Genomic DNA, 21,113 nt, shown 5'->3' on the forward strand with positions numbered 1-21,113 from the left:
GCATGTTTTTAAGACAGCTGAGCTGAGAAAGCACAACTCAGCTGGACTCATATTATATCTCCACTCACCCTCCTGACATACGTCTCCCTTAGTAAACAGACGTCTATAAGCCCCCCCCCCATGTCCACAACTTTCCTCATCCTTCTTCTTGCATAATAGCGTCTTGTCTGCATGTTGCAGCTGGAGCATCCCAGTGACCCAGATATAATGAGAGTTTACGGCCCTCTGCTCCTGCAGCCTGCAGTGCTCCGGCTCCGCCACCAGCCACAAGTCTCCACTCTTTCTGCCGTCACTGCATGACCCACATCTCCATGGTTACCGTTCCAAAATGGCTTCAAGAAAGAGGCTGCACGTCAAGCACTTTACAGCGATCATGACTCCTTGTTATGGAGAATTAGAGTGAGTTCAAAAACTAAGCAGTGCAGACAACAGTTTGAGGATTAGGGAGACTTCTTTCGCCAGCCCTCCCTTCATCGGACCAACTAGGACACGCTCATTGTTGTGATATTCTGATTACATGCAAAGCTGCAGTTATTGTGGTGAGCTTTCATGAATATGTAAACAAGAGGACAAAGCCAACAGGGCATGGAGTGTTCTCAGTGACACCATGTTAGCCAGACATTCAGGCATAAAGACATTTCACCAGTCAGGATGGATGTCATGTTAGTGTGCAAGGTGGACTGATGAATTAATAATTAAAGTCTGTAAATGTCCCATCTAAGGAAAGAAAAAAACATCTTATTTTCCAGTGACCACACAGTTTTCCAGACAGTTGAGGTTTATGGTGAATGTGCTTCTTTGTAAACAATAAGCACATCAGTTTGCTGCAAAAGTACATTTTAACAATCTGCACCAGGCTGCCTCTTCTGTGTGTGTGTGTGTGTGTGTGTGTGTGTGTGTTAGAGTGACAGAGAGAGAGAGAGAGAGAGAGAGAGAGAAAAGAGTAAATGATTTTTCTGTTGTCTTGCCGTTAAGCAGCTTATTCAGTCAGTAAACTATGAAGTGCGTGTTTGGTGTCCAAACAGCTACAGTACTGGAGGAATATTACGTGACTGAAGTTCAGAGGTCAACACTGTGATTCATAATTACATTCTTGAGCAGGTTTAAATCACCATAAATCCTTGAAAAGTATCAAAAAGGAACATATTGTAATCCCAGTAGGATTGTTTGCCCTCATTGTTACAATACATGTTGCAATTCGCACTCAAATCCTTCTCAGGGGCTGAACGTTGCTGAGGTTTTCATCCATACGGATACGGTTTTCCACTTGATAAGCCTCAGCTGAACATCATTGAAACAAAAAGTGATTTTTTTCTGCCTTTTGATCGTTAGGGTGGGACTTTACCAATAATATAAAAACTATACCTAAACATTTATGAATTACTTTTAGCTCTAATGTACATGTTAATCCTAATTAATGTGTCTTTCCCCGCATGAGGTGTGTTTCTCACTCACGCTTGAAGACTCAAAATGAAAATATATAAAGAGAGCGCCCAACACTTGAACAAAAACGATTTGCCAGCCTTGCCCTGTTTTTCAGTCGTTCCACAGACGACGAGGCGTTCCCACTGTGGATTGTAATCTGTTATTGGAGAAAAGCGACGTCAATCACAGCTCTCTGGTCTGCGTGGATGCGCATCAGCTGTACGCAATCACAGCTGCGTCAAGACGCACGCAGATAAACCGGAAAATAAAACTGCATTTATATCTCAAAATAAAAAGCACAAAAGTTAGTAGCTTAATGTGGACTTCGTGTGCTGTACGTACTTAATATTTTAACACATCATGAGTGGAATTATTTTATTACGATCTTATGCACTGAGTAAAAACGTTAAATTCTTTTATCTTTGTTCTTTTTTTTTCACCTGCAATTGACACGTTCCATTTCACCGAGAATATGAGCTTTGTTTTGACAGGATCGACCGGAAGCTGCGCTTGCTGTTGTTCTGAGCTTCACGCTGGCCTCCGTCGTCATCATCTGTACGCACGGCGGCGACAGGAGCTTCTGAATCGGCACGGACGGGTTTCCCAGCGCTGTTCTCTCTCCATTCTGAGAAAAATAAACAGCAACTGAGAGCAGAAAACACCGGCGACTTCCTTCAGACGAAAGTCCTCCTGGAAACTCCGATGGATTAATCTTGATTTTTCTGCGGTAAGCACGCTTATTTTTGCCTTCTCTCTGTGTTGAATTTCAATTGGTGCACCCGCCTCGTCCCCTATTTTGCGCTGTGTAGACTGCGAGATGAATTCATCTTAGCAGAGAGAGAGAGAGAGAAAGAGAGCGAAAAGGAGATAAATAACACGTTGTGGCTCTTTGAAAATCCTCCCGGTCCTTCTGCAGATGTAGATGCATGTGTTTGACAGACAACTTTGCCCTCAGAAGGCGTGAACACAGAGAAAACGGCGCTGGTGGTTGTGGGTTGGTGTTTGCAGTGCTGTGATTGTGGAGAGGGGGCTCTTGTGTTGCAGCAGCAGCAGCAGCAGCAGCAGGAGGAGGGATGGATGCGGTGCTGACCACTGAGGCCGTGCACACACATGAGAAACGCCACCACGGCTTGCAGACAGCTTCCAACTGATTCACCCCAAAACAATCGTCATGTGCTTTAATCTAATTGCGCTGCCACGCTGTTAAACATCCAATTAAAGCTGTCCTAATCGGGTTATCTGATGTGTCTGGAGGTTCTGCCATCCATCTTGCAGGCAAACACCCGGGGAGTGTGTGTGTGTGTGTGTGTGTGTGTGTGTGTGTGTTGGGGGGGGGGGTACAGGCTACATAATTGCACACTACTACATCAACAGAGGTACAGTTTCATCCATGTGCAGTAAGTTGGGGAGCAGTTGGGTTTTGCTTTGTGATGAGCGCTCAGCACCCTGAAGCTGTGAGTGTTCAGCCTGTCATTGGCCCATGAATGACTCCACAATTGGCAGCGTGATATGTATCGTGCTGCATATTCTGGTTCATGGAGCATATACATTACCCCCCAGGCCCTCTCTGTACATACAACTGAGTCACGCACAGTCTGCTATGACTTAAACTCAAATGAAACCTGTCATCACAAACGTGAAATACTGTAAGGTGTTGATTCGCGGCTTTGGTTAAAGCGGAATGAGTTCAATATCATGATATCTAATAGTTGTATGCCTGTTTTGTGACAGTCAACAAATGTCACACACACAACACTCGGGCTGCAGCTGTTATTAGTTGAGCTGATGAACAAAAAGAAAATCAACATAAGTTGCAGATTAATCCATGATGGACATAATTATTAGTTTCTTTCTTTCTTCCCAAGTTGAGTAAATAAAGAGCAGATTAACCCCTAAATTGTTTGAGCTCATAAAATGTTTTAAAAAATAGTCTTGTTTTTTGTCCAAAACCTAAAAGATATTCGAGTTGTAATGATATAACGTGGCAGAGAAAAGCAGCAAATCCTCACACTGGAGAACCTGACACTGGAATTTTAAACTGAAATATAGTTCTAAAACACTTTTCTTGACACCATACTATTTGATTAATCATCTAATTGTTGCAGATCTACACACAGCACTCACACACCATGTGGCCTGACCCAAGTGTTTTTCTGTTCTGCCAGAAAATGTCCATCCTCTGTTGCTGTCGATCCACCACATCATTATTTCCAGTGGATTCTTACATTGAACATTGCCCTCCACTGGCACAAGATTTGGAAAGACCCATTAAGCCCCCCTCCTCCTCCTGTCAACGCACTCTGACAGGCAGAAGCAGCGGGAATCTGCTCTTGTTTGTGGAAAAAAAAAAGGGGGGAGGAAAGTTAATGTTATTCTAATTTTCCTTTTTCTCTTATTTGGAAAATATTCATCTACTGAGCACAAATCTCGCCGAGTGAATGGACGTTTACGTTGGGCTCAGTGATCGAAACAACCCGAGTCATCATGCTCTCACATAGACTGTGAACATTGTGACACCAAAACACTGTTAGGCTAAAGCCCACACACACACACACATGTTGCATGAAGCTCAGCTGTGGGTTTTGTGACTACTTCATTCAGTATGTGGAAGAATGCTTTGAAAGCCTTAACAGTGCATTTCATTGTGCTGATAATCTTGTAGCAGAGTAAAACGTGGCCATTGTCTTGCTGTTGACACGCTGAATGAACTCATTTGTCCGACACAAGCAAATATTGTAACTATTCAGAGAATGGCAGCCATAAGGAGGAGCTTGTCAGAGTTGTACCAAATCCAGTGAGCACAGTTTCACAGTAGCACAGAAAACAAGCCTGTCTTTGGTTGTTTCTTTGGTGAATGAACAGAAAGTTGCGTATCGGAGTTGAAGGAGGTCGTCGCGAGTGCGTCTTCGGTAGCATTGGCGTGGGAGGTTTGACCTTGTATTGTACCATGTCAATGATCCGAGTGTAGAGGGACCCCACATTTGGAATTAAACAGAGCTGTCGCGTTACAGTCCGTGTTGAATTGCTAAAATGATTGTGTTCATGAGAGGCTTGTAAGTTCATCAGGGTTAAATCATGGAGAACCTTGTAAATGTAAAGATCAGCTGAGCACAGTTTGCAAGTCAATATTGAAGGACTTCTTTAGTTTAGTTTTATGATAACAAATACATGAAAGGAATAACATCCAGTCAGCTTGTGTTCCTACAGGAATTGGTTAATTTCTCTTTTGTCATTTTTGCATGAAAATTGCCCGGGTTACAACTTCTTATATGTCAGGATTTACTGGAGTAATTAATTCATCTTGAGAACAGAGCTGCAGCTTACAGTTATTTTGTTATCAATCGACTGATTGCATTTTTGGTAAATAGATTATGATTTTGTTTAGTCTATGAAATGTCTCGGAGACACCGTTTTCACAGATGAAGTCTTCAAATGTTGCGTTTTATCCCAAGCACGATGATTTAAAACAAAAACCAAACAAGAAATCCTCACATGGGGAAGCTGTTTGGTGTTTTCATTTGATGACTAACTTAAACAGTTGATCAGTTTTAAGAATCATAGTTGATGAAACGTCCTATTAATCAAGCAGGTCTAAATATTTCCGCTCCGTGCCGGGGAGTCAACACCAGTGCTCATGATGTGACTGAACATATGGGTGTTTCTCAGGCTTGTCTCCTGCTGAATCCATCAGTTACACTCTGTGACCCTGACATGTGTGTCCTTTTCAATTCAGTGTATTGATCTGGCCGCTTTATTATAAACAGCCGAGTATCTCATTATGCCCCCCAGCTCTCTGTGTTACTGTAGATGATTTAACACTTGACATCAAAATAAAGGCCCCCATTTTGGGAAATTAATTTCCAGTCGATCCCAGCAGCTTTGAGTGATGTAGTGGCGCTAACCCCGTCTTCGGCGTCTTCATCTCTCTCCACTTCCTGATATGAAGGAATCTTGCTGCAGCATTGACAAATACTATCCACAAGATTTGGCCAGACATCAAAGTCAGAGAGATTTCAGAAGATTTCAGACTGCATCTTGAGCCAATCAAGATGAAGAGAATTAACGCGATGGCCCTGCCTGTCTGCGTTTGCGCTCTCTGCCTCTCTATTCCGGACCGTCCATGTCACGCCACTGAGGTCCTCTCGGAGGCAAGCTGTTCATTTTGGGCCTGAAAATAGCATGATGAAGCCGAGGTGGTCATGCGATACCCAGGCGGTGCCACGGACAGGAACGAGCCCCCGCGGCTTCCGTGCATCACTTGGTCTTCTTTCAGCAGGGGGAAGCTGCGCTGCAGGTCGGGCATGGAGGAGCCTATAGCACGTGACTGTGTGTCTCACCTGAAATCATTATGTTGCAGGGCTTTGTCTTGACGTTTTGACATGATCCATAGTGTCAATCCATGCGTGTAATTGAATAACAGACAGCAGACGTCCCTTGGATCTGTAAGCCGGTGACGAGTCCTTGCGAGCCTCTTATTATATGATTGTGAAAATGTGATAAATCTGCCTGCTGCTGTCCAATGCGCTCGAGCTAGACTTGACAAATCTAGATTACTTTAGGCTCTCCTTTTTAAAGTAGAATCTTTCTTAGGTCCAAAGATGGTGGATTTTTATAGCGCTCATTCAGCAACTTCAACAACATGATTCATACGCAAATATTTACAGAGCGAACACTGTGCCAAAAAAAACAACACCAGAGAGGGAACATATGTATATAAACAATTCAGGATGGCCTAGTTGCTGTGCAGCAGGATGGTTACAGATATGTCAAAGCTATGGTAGTCCCTGGCCTTTTTACTTCGGGAGCAGGGAGATTTTCATAATCCCCACAGGCAGCACGGCGACATGAGATCTCCCCTCATTTACTCTGATCCCTCCAGGAGGGGATGCAGTGCAGTTAAAGAGAAAATGCACCAGAAAACAGACTTAACCTGTGTCACCCCAGTCAGTTCTGTTAATATTTCCTTGCCTGTGCAGTTCTCCAAAGCTGCTTTCATCAACCACCACAGGCTGGTATGGACTGGTTATTTTATTTTAACTTGTATCAGCATATAGGTTTTATTTTAAACCGATGCTAACAGTTCATTAAGTATTCTATAGCTCTTTCTGATTAATTAAATAATTGTTTAGTCTATAAAGTGTGTATAAAATATCATAAAATGGTGTAAAGGCACATCACAGTGTCCCACAGCTCATAGTCCCTGTCTTTACCCTGTCTTTAAATAGCTTTTTTTTCTATAAACAACTGAAAAAAACAGCTTTTATGGACTGGAATCAGAAACATTTTAAATTCTACAGTATCTTTGACAATTTATCATTGGCAAACAGTCGCCGCTTTCTCGGTTCTGCTCTTTTGCAGGGACTTGTGCATTTCACCTTACATGGAAATTGTCTGCTGTAGGTGCTTCAGTGAGCAGAGGCGCACTGTTAATGGCAGAAGAGAGAACATGCAGATATTAATGTCATGGGAGACTATTTGTATTTTAAGTCTTCCACCTCCTTGTGTTTCAGTCTGTGGCTTTGGCCTGGGCTTATACTGTAATGTTATCGCTGAGCTTGTTTTATTTCTGAGAATTTAATGGGCTCTTATTGGCTGTAATGAATCTCAATGATCTCCTTCTGTCTGCAGTCTCTGTTCTTTAGTTGGTTAAACAATGTGGAGCAAATGTAAGACTGCTGTGCACAGGAGGTGAACTCTGTATGTGGTGTTTCCATGCACCTGTGGGTTGCAGCTATTTGCACATTTGGACTTTGGTAGTGTGTTTTAAGTTTGTGTGATTTATCTTTTTGCTGCTTTAAATGGTATGGAAGTGTGATTTACTCAAGTATCAAGTCCACAGATGAACCCACAATAAATAATGCCCTTTTTTAATTTTATTTATTTATTTTTGCTTAATACTGCTGTCAGTGACAAATGTGACACCGTTTAAGGCCAGTCAGTGCATTAACTTTCTTTTTCCATTTGATTTCAGTATTAGGTGCAGTACTCGCAGTCTGCAGCAAGCGACACATCTGTTTGCACTTTTTTCTGATGTAGACATTTGAGTTTCTTGCCAGTAAACATGAAAGAGGCCTGAAGAAATACACTCTTGTAGCTTTCCTTGTAACAATTAAGCTCCAGTGTCCTTCAGGACATGCCTCTGGTTTCAGATCATTTGGGCCAGCAAACTGACGTATTTATTTATTTATTATTTTATTACTTTCGATTTTTGATTGAAAATTAGCTGAATAATTAACAGATTATCATATCCTTCCAGCTATAAATCATGTAATGTAATGAACTTAAACTATTACCTCCAAAATCCTCTTCAGATATGTGATGCTGCTGCTTGTTTTTTGTCATACATTGATTATTTGCTTTGTCTGTATAATTGGCAAAAAACATTTGTCAGAAGATGCAGCTATACTCTTAATGTGGATCTGAACCTGTAGCTGAGGTCAAGAGCGGTGCAACGGTTTCCCCTCCTCCTCTGTCTGGTGCAGCACTGGCGTTTGCCCCCAGCACCACCTCTTTCCATCCACAGCGACTGTAAACAAGTATGTTTCCAATTAGCCGTCTCCGCTGGCCACTACCGCTGATGAAACACATCGGGGCTCTCAGCTCTTGGTCTCTTCCTGGTTGTGTTGTGGGCTTGAAAGGGGGACATGGTGAGCAGAAATGTGCATTAGTTTAACTGGGTCTTCAAAGATGGTGAGGCTCTTTTTAATTGGCAAAGCAGTCATTCATTACGGAAACTGGTTTAGCTTTGCTTTCGTGAGGCCAAAGGCTCCATTGGTCGCCCTCATGAGACTCAGTGTAAAGCCAGGGAGTGGTTTGCTGTTAAGGGCCTGCCTGTGTGTTTTATCTCGCCGTTGTGAATATATAGCTGGGTGTGTGGCTCCTTGTAAAGAAAACAAAAATAAAGTGCATGCCAACTTGTAAATGCAATGGATGAGCGTAAATTCATGCAGTAAGATGGAAAAGTAAACCATAATAAGTAGTGCTGCTTCATCATTTTATGCCAAGTTAAGCTGGATATTCTCCACGTGATGTATCATTAACATGTGCAAGTATTTACAACAGTACACTGCAGCTCTGTCATGTTACAGTATGTTCCTACGCATAATTACTAATGGACTTTTAAAGTATCGTGTTTAATTTCAGCCTAATTGAAAGATTTTTCACAAGGCTCTGTGTAACTCTCAGAGGAAGCTCTGAAATAATGGGATATTGAATCAGAATTTCCCCAGTGGAGAGGGGTTTTGAGCTATTATTTTACCTACATACTAATTTCATCCTTGCCATCCTTCCATCCTTTCTCTGTCTCCACCCGCAGAAAGTAGAGGATGGGCTGCGTCCAATGTAAGGATAAAGAAGCAGCAAAACTCACTGATGACCGGGAGACCAGCCTCTCACACAACTCGGGGTACCGCTATGGGTCCGACCCCACGCCGCAGCACTACCCCAGCTTCGGGGTCACCGCCATCCCCAACTACAACAACTTCCACAGCGGCGCCACGCAGGGGGTGACCGTGTTCGGGGGGGTCCACACGTCCTCGCAGTCTGGGACGCTTCGGTCTCGGGGCGGAACAGGTGAGGTCACTGTTTGTAACCAGTGGGAACTGGCTGGATCAGGTTTTTGAAGGCTGTTGCTGTGACACTTTCTGTCATGTCAGGCACCCTGATGATGTGTAAAACAATTGACCCACACTAATACAAGTGAAAGAGTTTGGATGGTTGATTAGTTCTCTAAAGCTGTAGTTCAACATTGTGGAATTTACATGTATTTACTTTCTTTCAGAGAATTACAGACTGTCAGGCGTTGGTTTAGGCTTGTGGACAGAACGGATGCTCAGTCCTCCACAGTCCTATGCAGACTTTTACTCGCGCTATACAGTTTAATTAATCTGTTTAATTAACGTGATGCATCTTTGATGTGGGGTTGTGTGCTGGACTGTTTCATGGCTGGGAGCAGTGACTTTCAGAAAAAGCATTTGAACAGAGCCACACCCAGCTTCATCCCCTCCCCCGTTTCCAGTCTTTATGCTAAGCCAAGTGTACCAGTTTCAAGTTGTAGCTTCATACTGTATGTACATCACAGACATGGTAGTGGTATTGATCTTCTCAACTCTCCGCAAGAAAGCAAAAAGGAGCATTTCTCAAAATGTCGAACTGTTCCTTTAAGACAGGGTGACATTGTAAGTGGAAATGTGACTAAATGGAGGTCAAATTACGAACAGGGCAATTAAATGAGAAATACAATGTCAGTCTAAGTTGGAAAGCTGTAAACTCTGTGAGGACCACTCACTGTATGGCCCCCATCCAACATTCAATAAAAAAGGTAATCAGGAGAAAAAGGTTTCACTTCAGACATACAGGATGATTTAGATGAACTGCATCAGAGCTTTTTCTTATTGCAAATAAATATGTGATTATTCTTTTGAGTGCGGACATTATGTTATTGTTATAAACATTTTTTTCCTGCAGGAGATGAGTGTCCACTGGCTGAAAGTTAATGGAAAGCAGAGTGACCTAAATTATTGCTGCTGCCCTGTGAGGCACATCTGATGACCATAAAGCTCAGACACTGTGCTGAACTGAGCAGAAGAAGTGTTTCTGTGGAGGAGAACCGGCCTTTTACGGTCCCACGCTCAAGATTTTAAAGATACATATGATGTGTGATGCGTAAATGAAGAGCATCTCCTTGCTTTGGTGTCAACTACTTAGGGCTTTTTTTCCCCACTAGTGCAGATAAACAGTCTGTGGAGTCAGCACAATCAGCTTGTAGGAATAAGAAATTAGTCGGGGAGGGGAGCACTAAAGCAACATTAATGTCTGAGATTGAAAAGTGAAGACAAGGACGGAGTGGAGCAGAAACATCATCTGACCAGCCTGCGAAGACGTTAGCATGTTTGCCTCCAAGACTGTGAGCGGTTCTGTTTGTTGTTAGCTTTGTCTCAGAGGTCAGACTGCTTTGATAGGCGGATGTGCCGGGCTTTAGTGCAGCACTGTACCTCTGACTGTCCAGGGACGATTCAGACCAAATCAGAAAATGAAATCATTCCATACTTTCAGGCTTATTAAGAGATGCAGGGACCCCAGGGGCTGTTCTAAATCACATCTGATATATTTGACTGGCCTCACCATTCTAGGATGCTGTGTCTGATAAGGCTTTGTGTCAGATTTGTTTTTTGTATGCAAAACAAAGAGTTTTATTTATTTGCATGTTAAACCTATAATAATTGGATTTTTTTGTTGTTGTTTTTGTTTTTGTTTTTTGTTTTTTTGGCCCCTTGGGGACAATACAACAAGCTGTAAACACAGCTTAAACATGTTATTAGCTAACAAACCTGTTATGGTGAACAGCTTAGCAAACAGTTGCTAATTTACACATCCAGCAGGTACAGACCACCTCACAGTCCAGTCCAATGCTCGCTCTCCTCTTCGGTCGGTTTTGTGGTTCACAAGCTCCTGAGGGAAATGTCTGGTTCTTTGGCTGCTAAATGCTCTGCTACGTTCACTAGTTAGTCATTAATGTTGTTTGCTCACCTTTGGTGTAGAACAGGTAGAGTTTATCAGAGCTTTTCCAGCTTCTTCCTGTGGCTGAAAACAGCACTTGCAAGAGTGGCGAGAATGAGGCAGAGTCAGAGTTTTCTTCTTGTTACCTGTAGTGCTATATATCCATCTAGACCGGTTTGGTGTGTGTTACAGAGTTTTGGAGATATTGGCTGTAGAGGTGGCAGCTTTTTCTCGAATATAATGGAACCCGATGGCACTTCAGTTGTGGTGCTCAGAGCACATAAAAAATAGATCTGAAAAACTCAACAGCAATGTCTCTTTCCAGAAATCACTCAAGATGATCCACAGACCTTGTCGTTAGCAGATTCATGCAGGAACTTTTTTTTTCTTTCTGCATCACTGTACAGAAGGAAACATGCATCTGCTCACGGATGGGAGACTAGCTAATTAACCAAGCTAATGTTACAGCTCAGCTGTGGAGGATGCTGTTAATGTTTGCATCCTGCTTTGTTTCTTGTCTTTGAGTAGATGTATGTTTCCTAATGTGCACTGATATGGTGTAGTTGGCTAGAAAGAAAATAGTACCACATCAATAAAACAACAATACAAATCCCAACACTGTACTTTAAGTGGTTCATACGGTTCACCGCTTCTAACTGTACCACCCCATGTCCACATCATGTCCACATCATGTCCCTTTTTGTTTCCCTGCAGGAGTGACTCTGTTTGTGGCTCTTTATGACTACGAAGCCAGGACCGAGGATGACCTCAGCTTCCGGAAGGGGGAGAGGTTCCAGATCCTCAACAGCACGTAAGTGTGAAAACATCTGCATGACACCATCAAGGGTGGCGGGCGTGTTCTCCATCTCTGCTTTTTGTCTGTCAAGAATGTCTAAATGCTGCTTTTGGGAATGGAGATGTAGTTTCACAGGCACAGACGAAGGGAGCGGGTTCTTCTGTTATAGACCTGATGTGGCTTATGAGGGTTGTGTTACATGTTAAGCCTGACTGGTTTGTCACATTTTAATGATGAGTTAGGGGCTGTCAATCAAACAGAGAGGGAGCGCTCCTCCAGCTGGCTGAGACCAGCATTCCTGATATTTCCCAAGAGACCTTCTTTCTTCCTTTTTAATTATAAAAAACATTATTTTATATAACATTATATATAGACATTATTTTTTGACTGCAAAAAGGATGACTAAATGTAATTTCAGTTGGATTTTAAAGAGATGATTCACTGTCGGAGCCCACTCACTGGAAAACAACAGCTTTAAATGTTTGTTTTTATGTGCTCTCTACTCATCTCTCAGAGAAAAGACGGCCAATAAATCTGATCACCCACTACCCGGTGTTTACTTGTGCCTCTGTGCGTAATGTGTAAATGTTGATCTGCCTCTGTCTTTATTCCAACCTGCCTCCATTTGCCATCTCTTTCTGTCCTGCTTTCCCCAGCGAGGGAGACTGGTGGGAGGCTCGTTCTCTCACTACCGGTGGGTCTGGTTACATTCCCAGCAATTATGTTGCTCCAGTGGACTCGATCCAAGCTGAGGAGTGAGTGAAACTTTTTTTTTTTTTATATGAATAGCATGGCAGCTTCATCAACATAGGGCATATCATTAATATCTGAGAGCTCATCTCACTGCCTTTTGTTAGATGTGACATCATGGCACTTAAAGGAAGAATAAAAGATTGAAAGTTTTAAAATCGGTTAAACCAAATATCGCACTCCATAGTTTGATTCCTTCTTCTTTCCTCTGCAGCTGGTACTTTGGTAAATTAGGCCGAAAGGACGCAGAGAGGCAACTGCTCTCCAATGGCAACGCCAGAGGCACTTTCCTCATCCGTGAGAGTGAAACAACCAAAGGTACTTTCACTGAGTGGCAGCCAGCATGTTGGCATGTTGAATGTTTTTAAAGTTCATGAAGCATGCAGAAGTAACTGTGAATCAATGAATATTTAGCAACACTGTATTTAAATGTGCAATGTGGCAGTAGAAGCTGTTTTTTTTTTTTTACGGACAAATTTGCAATAAAATCAGAGCAATACCTCAACTTAATATTCAGTTTGACATCATGTCATTAACAATATAGTTGCTAAAACGTTTTCACAATGTTCTTTATATACTCTCATCAAAAACCTATCCTGGTCTCCCTCATGTTCTCTAACATACTGGCCAAGTCTTACCACAGATTTTGCTCTAGTCCTCTTGAATCTGTCAGTTTCCTCCTTTATCACTGTGCTGTGTTTGTTCCAGGGGCCTACTCCCTCTCCATCCAGGACTGGGATGACATCAAGGGAGACCATGTCAAACACTACAAGATTCGCAAGCTGGACAATGGAGGCTACTACATCACCACCAGGGCCCAGTTTGAGACACTCCAGCAGCTAGTACAGCACTACTCTGGTGAGACTCTGCTACAAAAAGAAAAACAAACCCAAAACATTTTCCCTCTCTTAAAATTGCAGTGTCATATGGTTTTATACTGCTTTACTTAAAAGTCAAACTACATGGTTGATCCAGCCAGGGCTGCGGGGCTGTGCTGCCGACTGATCGTGCCGTGCCACAAAGGCATGCCTCGTCTGACTGACCTGTCCGTCAAAACCAAAGACGTGTGGGAGATCCCGCGGGAGTCGCTGCAGCTCATCAAACGTCTCGGCAACGGCCAGTTTGGAGAAGTCTGGATGGGTGTGTATCTTTTTGGCGTTGAGTTTTGGCACTAAAGAACTGGACAGCTGTGAGCGGTGTTGCGAAACATACTGCTTGTGTTGGATCATTCAAAACTAACACCCAGCTTATGTTCCCAGGGAGGAGTGTTTGTTTTCAGTGAAAATTAGATGCTGGATACGTCTCTGCATGATCTCAGAGCCCCTTTTGACTGAACTTCACATTATTTCTGATTGGATTCAGGATCTCAAAGGGCCTGTAGGCTGGCTAATCCCTGGTGTATGTGGGTTTGTTGTGTCTAATTAGGCTTCTCTGACATGGTTTATCTAAACTCACTTCAGACACATGCTGTTTTAGTTCAGTTAAGTTCAGTGTACCCTAATTTAAACTGGGATGATGGTCAGTCTTCGTTTATTCTTTGGTTACCAATACTTTTGTTTTTTAAAATTGTAATTATATAAATGTATTTTACTTACATTCTAAACTACCAGCCAGGTAAACATGGGTGGCAACAATCTGAAGGTTACTGATAACTTTAGTAGACTTTAGTTGCACATTTTGCATGACTTCCATGTACCTTTATGTCCTTCCATACCTCTTATATTTTATTTTGTCAGAGTTGGAGTCACATTCTCCAGATGACTTCATTTTATTTCAAAATAAAATGCCAGATGCTAACCTCTGGAGAATTACCCTCGAACAACCTTCACTCTTGTCCCGACAGGCACGTGGAACGGCACCACCAAGGTGGCGGTCAAGACTCTGAAGCCTGGCACCATGTCACCAGAGTCCTTCCTGGAGGAGGCTCAAATTATGAAGAAGCTCCGACATGACAAGCTGGTGCAGCTCTATGCCGTGGTGTCCGAAGAACCCATTTATATCGTCACTGAGTACATGAGCAAAGGTAGCTGCTGTTTTAAACTGACACTAAAATAAGACACTATGAATATTCCATACGCACACCCACACAGGGTGTATATAATTTATGCATTTGCATGGACAGTGCATTATGTGTTTTACTTTAGAGCTTGGTGCTCTGTTGCAGCAATCCTCAGTTACCACAGCAATAACTAACAAATAAAAGTCCAAGCCAAGGGTAACATGTGGCGGAAACCCAGAATTGATGTCACATTAGCTGCAACGATCTGCTTCAGTTTTGATCCAAATCTGAGTTGAGATCTGGCATCTGAAGACAACACGAGACAAACACATCCTAACTCATTTTTCATTTGATTTTCTGTCTTTAGGGAGTTTGCTTGACTTCCTTAAAGACGGAGAAGGACGAGGCCTCAAACTGCCAAATCTAGTGGACATGGCAGCTCAGGTGCACTGCTGAAAATAGTCTGAAGTGTTGATGCTGTGGATTTGTTACTTTGAAACAGATTTTTTTTTTCCTCTCTTAATTGACTTGAATCATTTTCAGCCATTTACAAATTTATTAGTTTAAGCTCAGCGTTGCACACTTACAGCCATTTCCATCTTGACACTGTCGACAAGTAATCACACAGAACACTTGAGTTTATTTTGCAAATATGGAAAATCTGTGAGGTTCTCCATTAAGAGATCCTTCTCTGTATTGTAGCCTCTCTTCTTAAGGCTTATAAAGTGGCTGTAAAATCTTTCTTAGTGCAGATTTAATCACCTTGAGACTGTTCGGTGATACAATCTTCACTGGAAAAAAAAACCTCCTCCATTTCCCAGGTGGCAGCAGGCATGGCATATATTGAGAGGATGAACTACATCCACAGAGACCTGCGCTCTGCCAACATCCTAGTCGGAGATAGTCTGGTGTGTAAGATTGCCGACTTTGGTCTGGCAAGGCTCATCGAGGACAACGAATACACAGCAAGACAAGGTAGGCCTGCAGTTCTGGGTTGCACCAGTTTTTTTGAAAATCTTTATATAAGATTTATATAAAAAACTTTTTGTGTGAGCTCCTTGCTAGTAAATACTTACTAGTTTCAAATTAGTGATTTACTAAACCCTGTTTACTGAGTGGAAGATTTGGCTAAGATAACACTAACCTATTAAAGAGCTGTCTAATGTGGAGAAGATCTCTTTAAGCCACAAACTAACGTTAATTTTGTCTTTCTGTTAATTTAGCACCTAATTTAATCTCTACTTAAGAACTAGCTGCATTGAGTTTTCAGTGATTTGTTTAACTGAGTAAATTTCCACTTACAACAAAGTGTTTCCTAAGTTTGAGGATACCACTGACAGCAACTCTGTGAAGAGACAACTTTGATTTATTTGTCCTAGTCTGGAAATATATATATATATTTTTTACAGGACTTTGTTGGGATTGAGATGAACTTATGACTTGCGTACATATCTGCTGTCTGACCTTTAATGTTTCTCCAGTATTTTGTTGGTCCCCAAACGCAGCAACGTCTGAAAACCTCACTGTCAGAGGAAAAAAGCTGGCGGGCTGGCGGATGACTTGTTCCATTTGGTCAATTTCAAGACACTTTTTTACGCACAGCCACACACACACACACACACACACGCGCGCGCTGCTTTTCAGAATAAGTGCGGTAAATGAGCAGGAATTCGTCTTGGTCACACCGGTGGAAAACAGAAGCACACGCGGCTACAACATGGCACAAAAACAACAGACTGAGACATTTATACAAGGGCACAGTGCAAGATTTAAAACAGAGCACGTGTTATGCACAAAAATCCATCTGTCATTGTCTATTCTCACTGAAGGGATGAAGAATAAATGGCCCTACCCTGAAATAACATTGTTCTCCCTTGACTGTGTTGGCAGACGTGAGCTGCACGAGGACGACTTCCAGAATCCCGTTTGTCAACATGTTCGGTCACTCATTTGTTGGCGATTTTAACATTTACTTGTTCTTGGGCCGAGTGCAAACGGAGACAAAGAGATTATGGAATTCTTCCTTTTGTTACCTGGAGGAAGTTATAATGTCCTCACATCTCCGTGCTATTGAAATCACAGACGAAGGGGGGGAAAAATCCATACAGAAGAGCCTGACCTACTTAGTCTTTCTGCTTGAATTGCAACAGTACAATACCATGAAATGTCAGTTTGAGAAAGTTTTGAAAACTAGAAGTCATGCGTCTGAATTTCTTTTAGGTGCAAAATTTCCTATAAAGTGGACGGCTCCTGAGGCTGCTCTCTACGGGAAATTCACCATTAAGTCAGACGTGTGGTCGTTTGGCATCCTGCTGACGGAGCTGGTGACCAAGGGCAGAGTGCCCTACCCGGGTGAGTGTGTTCAGCTCTGCGGATCGTTTGTGTGATCACTGCTAAATTCCAGGTGATTGCTCATGTTTGATTAATGCAGCGCGAGAGCGTTAGAGTCTGCTGAGACGCTGGCCGTGGTTCTGTAGGCTAAATAAAGAGCAGCGTGTTGCATAATGTACATTATAATGTGCATTATGCAGAGCGATGTTCCCAGATGAGTGTGTGGACATGTGAAATGTTTTCCTGTTTATCTTCCATTTGCATTTTGACAGCATATTTTAGGCATTTAAACAAATTAAATTGCTATAAACCAAACATCCTGGGTAAAAAATAACTATCGGTATTCTTATCACTCTATACGAGTAGCTTTTTCATATACTTGTACTGTTTAAAGCACCTTCTAAAATCAGTGATTCAAATGTGATTTAAAGGCCCTGCACACCCACACGAGTGTTTCTGTAACTCTGGCTGATTAAACCTCGAGTTAGATGGAAGGTAGGTGGAGCTGTGATGGGAAATATGTGATTTTTCCAAACTCTCTGAGCTAGAAAGAATAATATCAGTTCATGTTCTGCTCTAACCGATGAAACAAAATGCGCAGGAGAGTAACTGAGATGCACAGTGTGCACATGCCCACACAAACCTGAGTGGAGCTCTAATGACCAGGCAGCGCAAGCGAAAACGCCTGAGAGGGTGGACTGTGGTGTCGCTGGGCTCTAGAAGCAGAAATTTGAAATGATTATTATAGGATACTCAAGGAGGGCTTCAGCTGACAGCTATCTTCTTATCGATTAATCTGCAATTTCTTTGTCAATTAAATATCAGAAAATAGTGAAATTTGAAGAATAACTTGTATTATTTCCCACAGTCCAAGGTGAGGTCTTGTGTTGTCCAACTGCCAGTCCAAAACCCTGAAAATATTTACTGTTCACTGCCAAATATCAACAAAGCTTTTGCCAATATTAAGTTTAAAATTGTGTAAAATGGAGAAGTCTTTTGGTTAGATGGACCATAGTCTGCTGGCATTTCAAGGTTGAGAAGAAGATCATAATTTATATCAAACTCCCACACAGAGCTTGATGAGGAATTCTCTGGCAGCCGGAGCATAGTGATCAATTAGATGATCAACAGCAGATCGATCTTGAAAATCTTGGATAATCAAATAATGACCCTGAGCTTCAGTAGAAGAAGATTTGCTTTTTTTTGTTCATATCTGACGGTAAACTGAGTAATAATTTTCATTGCATTAAGCAGAGTTAATTTTTTGGCTTCTCCAGCTCCATTATTTACAATATGTCATCCAGGGAGGATTTCCCACCCGTAGCATTAAGGAACTTAAAGACATGAATAGATCTGTTTCATGGAAGAAATTTTGACACGCACATAAAGAAAACCAGAGGTGTAAATAATAAAATATTGATGGCTGCATTCTCTTTAGCCGCCACCGCTGAGAACAGAGCCACCAGTGGATGGTATGCTTCTCCTGCTATGATGAGTAAAAATGACTGCTGTGAAAAGGGCTATCAGAGGAAAAAGCCACAGTAAGGCCCTGAGAGCTAATTCAGAGAGACAATTCCAGTTTGCTCTACTTAACCTGTCAGCGCTCACTATTTCGCCGTCATGCCCGCTGCCACACGGCCCACCTCAAAGCCATGCTGTAACTGACAATAATCACCTCCTGCTACTTTCGCCCCCTCGGCTGTCATTCATGCGGCGTTTCATAAGCTCCAGCACACATCTGTAGGCCTGCAGTTGCTCCTGATTCTGTGCTGCACGGAGCTCAGTGTATCAGTGTATATCAAGTGAGTGCAGAATACTGTTTTATACAGTTGACTTATGTGTATTATAAATGGCAGCGCAGTGATTCATGCTGTGTCCTTCTCCCAACACAAATAAACATTAAATAAATATCACGTATTCTACTTTTACTGACTGAGATGCGAATGTTGGCCAATCAGGAGGAAGACGTTTTCTGTGATTGTTTTAAATGTCTTCTGCTGTATAAGAGAAAGCTGACAAAATGGGCTGTTACATCAAGAGCATCCCTGAACTGGAGAGGGACTAGTTAGTGTGTACTAGTTAGTGTGACTAGTTAGCTAGTTGGTGTGACGTCGGTCGAATTCGGTCGTATCACCCAGTAAGTAAGAAGGAGTTACATTAGAAACCGTGATAGAAACTTGTCTACTGGAGAGGACTTACAAGCTTATAGTAATGTCTTACATACAATGATCTTTATCAGAAGTTTTGTAAAAATTGCAAGTAAACAAAATTTTTCTAAACACATTAATATAAGCCAGTATGTCTTTTTTTTTTTTTTTAAGCTCTCAAATATTTTTTATTATAAGCCTGGAAAATTCACCATTAGTGGTCCTCCAATTCTCTTATTAAGCATGGAGCTGCAAAATAATGGAAGCTCAAAGGTCCATTTTTTTCAGATTTCTTCTGCTTTTGAATATTATGTAACATCCTATATTTGTTTCTGTGAATGCAGAAGTCTCATCTTATTTAAAAGAAACAAATGGTGTGAGGTTGGTGCTTTACAGACGAGCTCTCAGCCACATTTGCCTCATTTTGTCCACGTTCCTCCCTCCAGGCATGAACAACCGCGAGGTGCTGGAGCAGGTGGAGCGAGGCTACCGGATGCCGTGTCCGCAGGACTGCCCCACATCCCTGCACGAGCTGATGGTGCAGTGCTGGAAGAAAGACCCAGAGGAGAGGCCCACCTTCGAGTACCTGCAGGCCTTTTTGGAGGACTACTTCACTGCCACTGAGCCTCAGTACCAGCCGGGAGATAATCTCTGAGCACCGCTGCCTTCATCTCATGTCATTTTGCTGGCTTTCCACCAGAGGGAGCCAGACTTCACCTATTCTCTCTCATCTTGTGGCGATCTTAAAAAGCTCATCGACTTACTTCTTGACTTCCAAGCTTCATATAAACAGGGACGGTGCAGCTGCGACTGCAAACTGACTATCAAATCAGCAGAGGGAGGGAGGAGACGCTGAGGTGACTGAAGAGTTAAAAATGACTGCCATGAATAAATAAGAGGAGTTGTGTCGTGTAACTTGTATGTAGTGTAAATATAAATTGCTTGTTTACTTATCTCTTTTTTGTTTCATTTTATATTACTTTTGATATTTTGGAAACGTGTAGATTTTTTTTAATCCGAGGTCAAAGTCATTTCAGATTTTACGGCTCGTAGAAAAACGTGTGCGGCTCACAGCTGGTAACTGATCGTTGCATAATAATTGTAGGAATGGTAATAGTTAGACATCGTGGTTCGAAGTATCTTAAGGTTTTTCTGGAAGTCCACTGACCTTTTTTTTACAAGGTTAATATAACAATACCGCTCTCCTCTTCTCAAGGAACTTAGATGTACTTTAACACCTGTTCTTGCCTTTTCATGTTTAGTGATATTCTTATAATGTAAGAGAATGCCTTCATGCTTTCTACACACTAACTTAGTGGATCATGGACTCTTCCACCCAAAGTCGTATGCCGTCTGCACTAATATTAAGAGCATTCATCTCATTTCAGCTTCAGCCAATGATTTTTAGATCAGCTTAAAGTAAACTTTTAGTTCCTGCTTCTCGTAGTTGAGGAGGAGACCGACTTCCTCTCCGACCACAACCATTGACTGCTTATTATACTGGCAATATTTTAAAATGTATGTTGCATTGCTGTATGGCAGCAGGCTGTGTAAGAGTTTCTGCATCGTCTTTTCGCTTCAGCAGCCGAACGTACAAACAAACAAACAAACTGCCACTCACACGACAGGATGTGAAGGATCGTACCTGTGTTTGTCCCTCCATAATGTGTATCTGAAAAATAACATGTTGTTTATGAGACCAAACATGATTAATAACTTTGTATTATTTTTGCTCAACATTTTGGCCAGTCTCACATGTTAAGATTACATAATTATGTTTTGTTTTTGTTTTTTTCAGGGAAATATACAGCTCTGAATGATGTGGGTTTTTTTAATCATCCTTGAGTATGAAAGGTCTCCCTGTGGGTGAGAAGGTTCGCTACAGGGCAGGACACCATTTCTGTTTGTATTTAAGTTGCGTTTCATGGGTGGAAAAAGTGAACAAAAACTCATTGAATCACTTTCTTTTACCCTAATTCTGTGGATATACAGGAAATGTTTCTGGTCACTGCATTATTTATTGTCTCCGTCTGTTATGTGTACACAACTGGTTTTGAAATAAATAATCTTGTCATCATGGTCCTGTGAACTCCATTTCCAATCAATTAGCGCCGAACACTTGACAGTAGCTTCTGAAAGCTGAACTCTCTCCAGAATGTACAACACC

General features: G+C 42.0%; 1 protein-coding gene across 1 annotated transcript; it reads left to right on the top strand.

Annotated features, from left to right (window-relative positions):
* Window positions 1-1,959: 1,959 nt before the first annotated feature.
* Window positions 1,960-21,027, top strand: fyna (FYN proto-oncogene, Src family tyrosine kinase a). Its single transcript, XM_046413172.1, has 12 exons — window positions 1,960-2,152; window positions 8,741-8,997; window positions 11,638-11,734; window positions 12,376-12,474; window positions 12,684-12,787; window positions 13,178-13,327; window positions 13,445-13,609; window positions 14,313-14,492; window positions 14,836-14,912; window positions 15,290-15,443; window positions 16,689-16,820; window positions 19,393-21,027. Exons 2-12 carry the CDS (start codon window positions 8,751-8,753, stop codon window positions 19,599-19,601), a joined length of 1,614 nt encoding a protein of 537 aa, XP_046269128.1. The 5' UTR covers window positions 1,960-2,152; window positions 8,741-8,750; the 3' UTR covers window positions 19,602-21,027.
* Window positions 21,028-21,113: the final 86 nt, after the last annotated feature.

The sequence above is a fragment of the Scatophagus argus genome, chromosome 15 (genome assembly GCF_020382885.2).
Source record: "Scatophagus argus isolate fScaArg1 chromosome 15, fScaArg1.pri, whole genome shotgun sequence".
NCBI classification, from domain to species: Eukaryota; Metazoa; Chordata; class Actinopteri; family Scatophagidae; genus Scatophagus; species Scatophagus argus.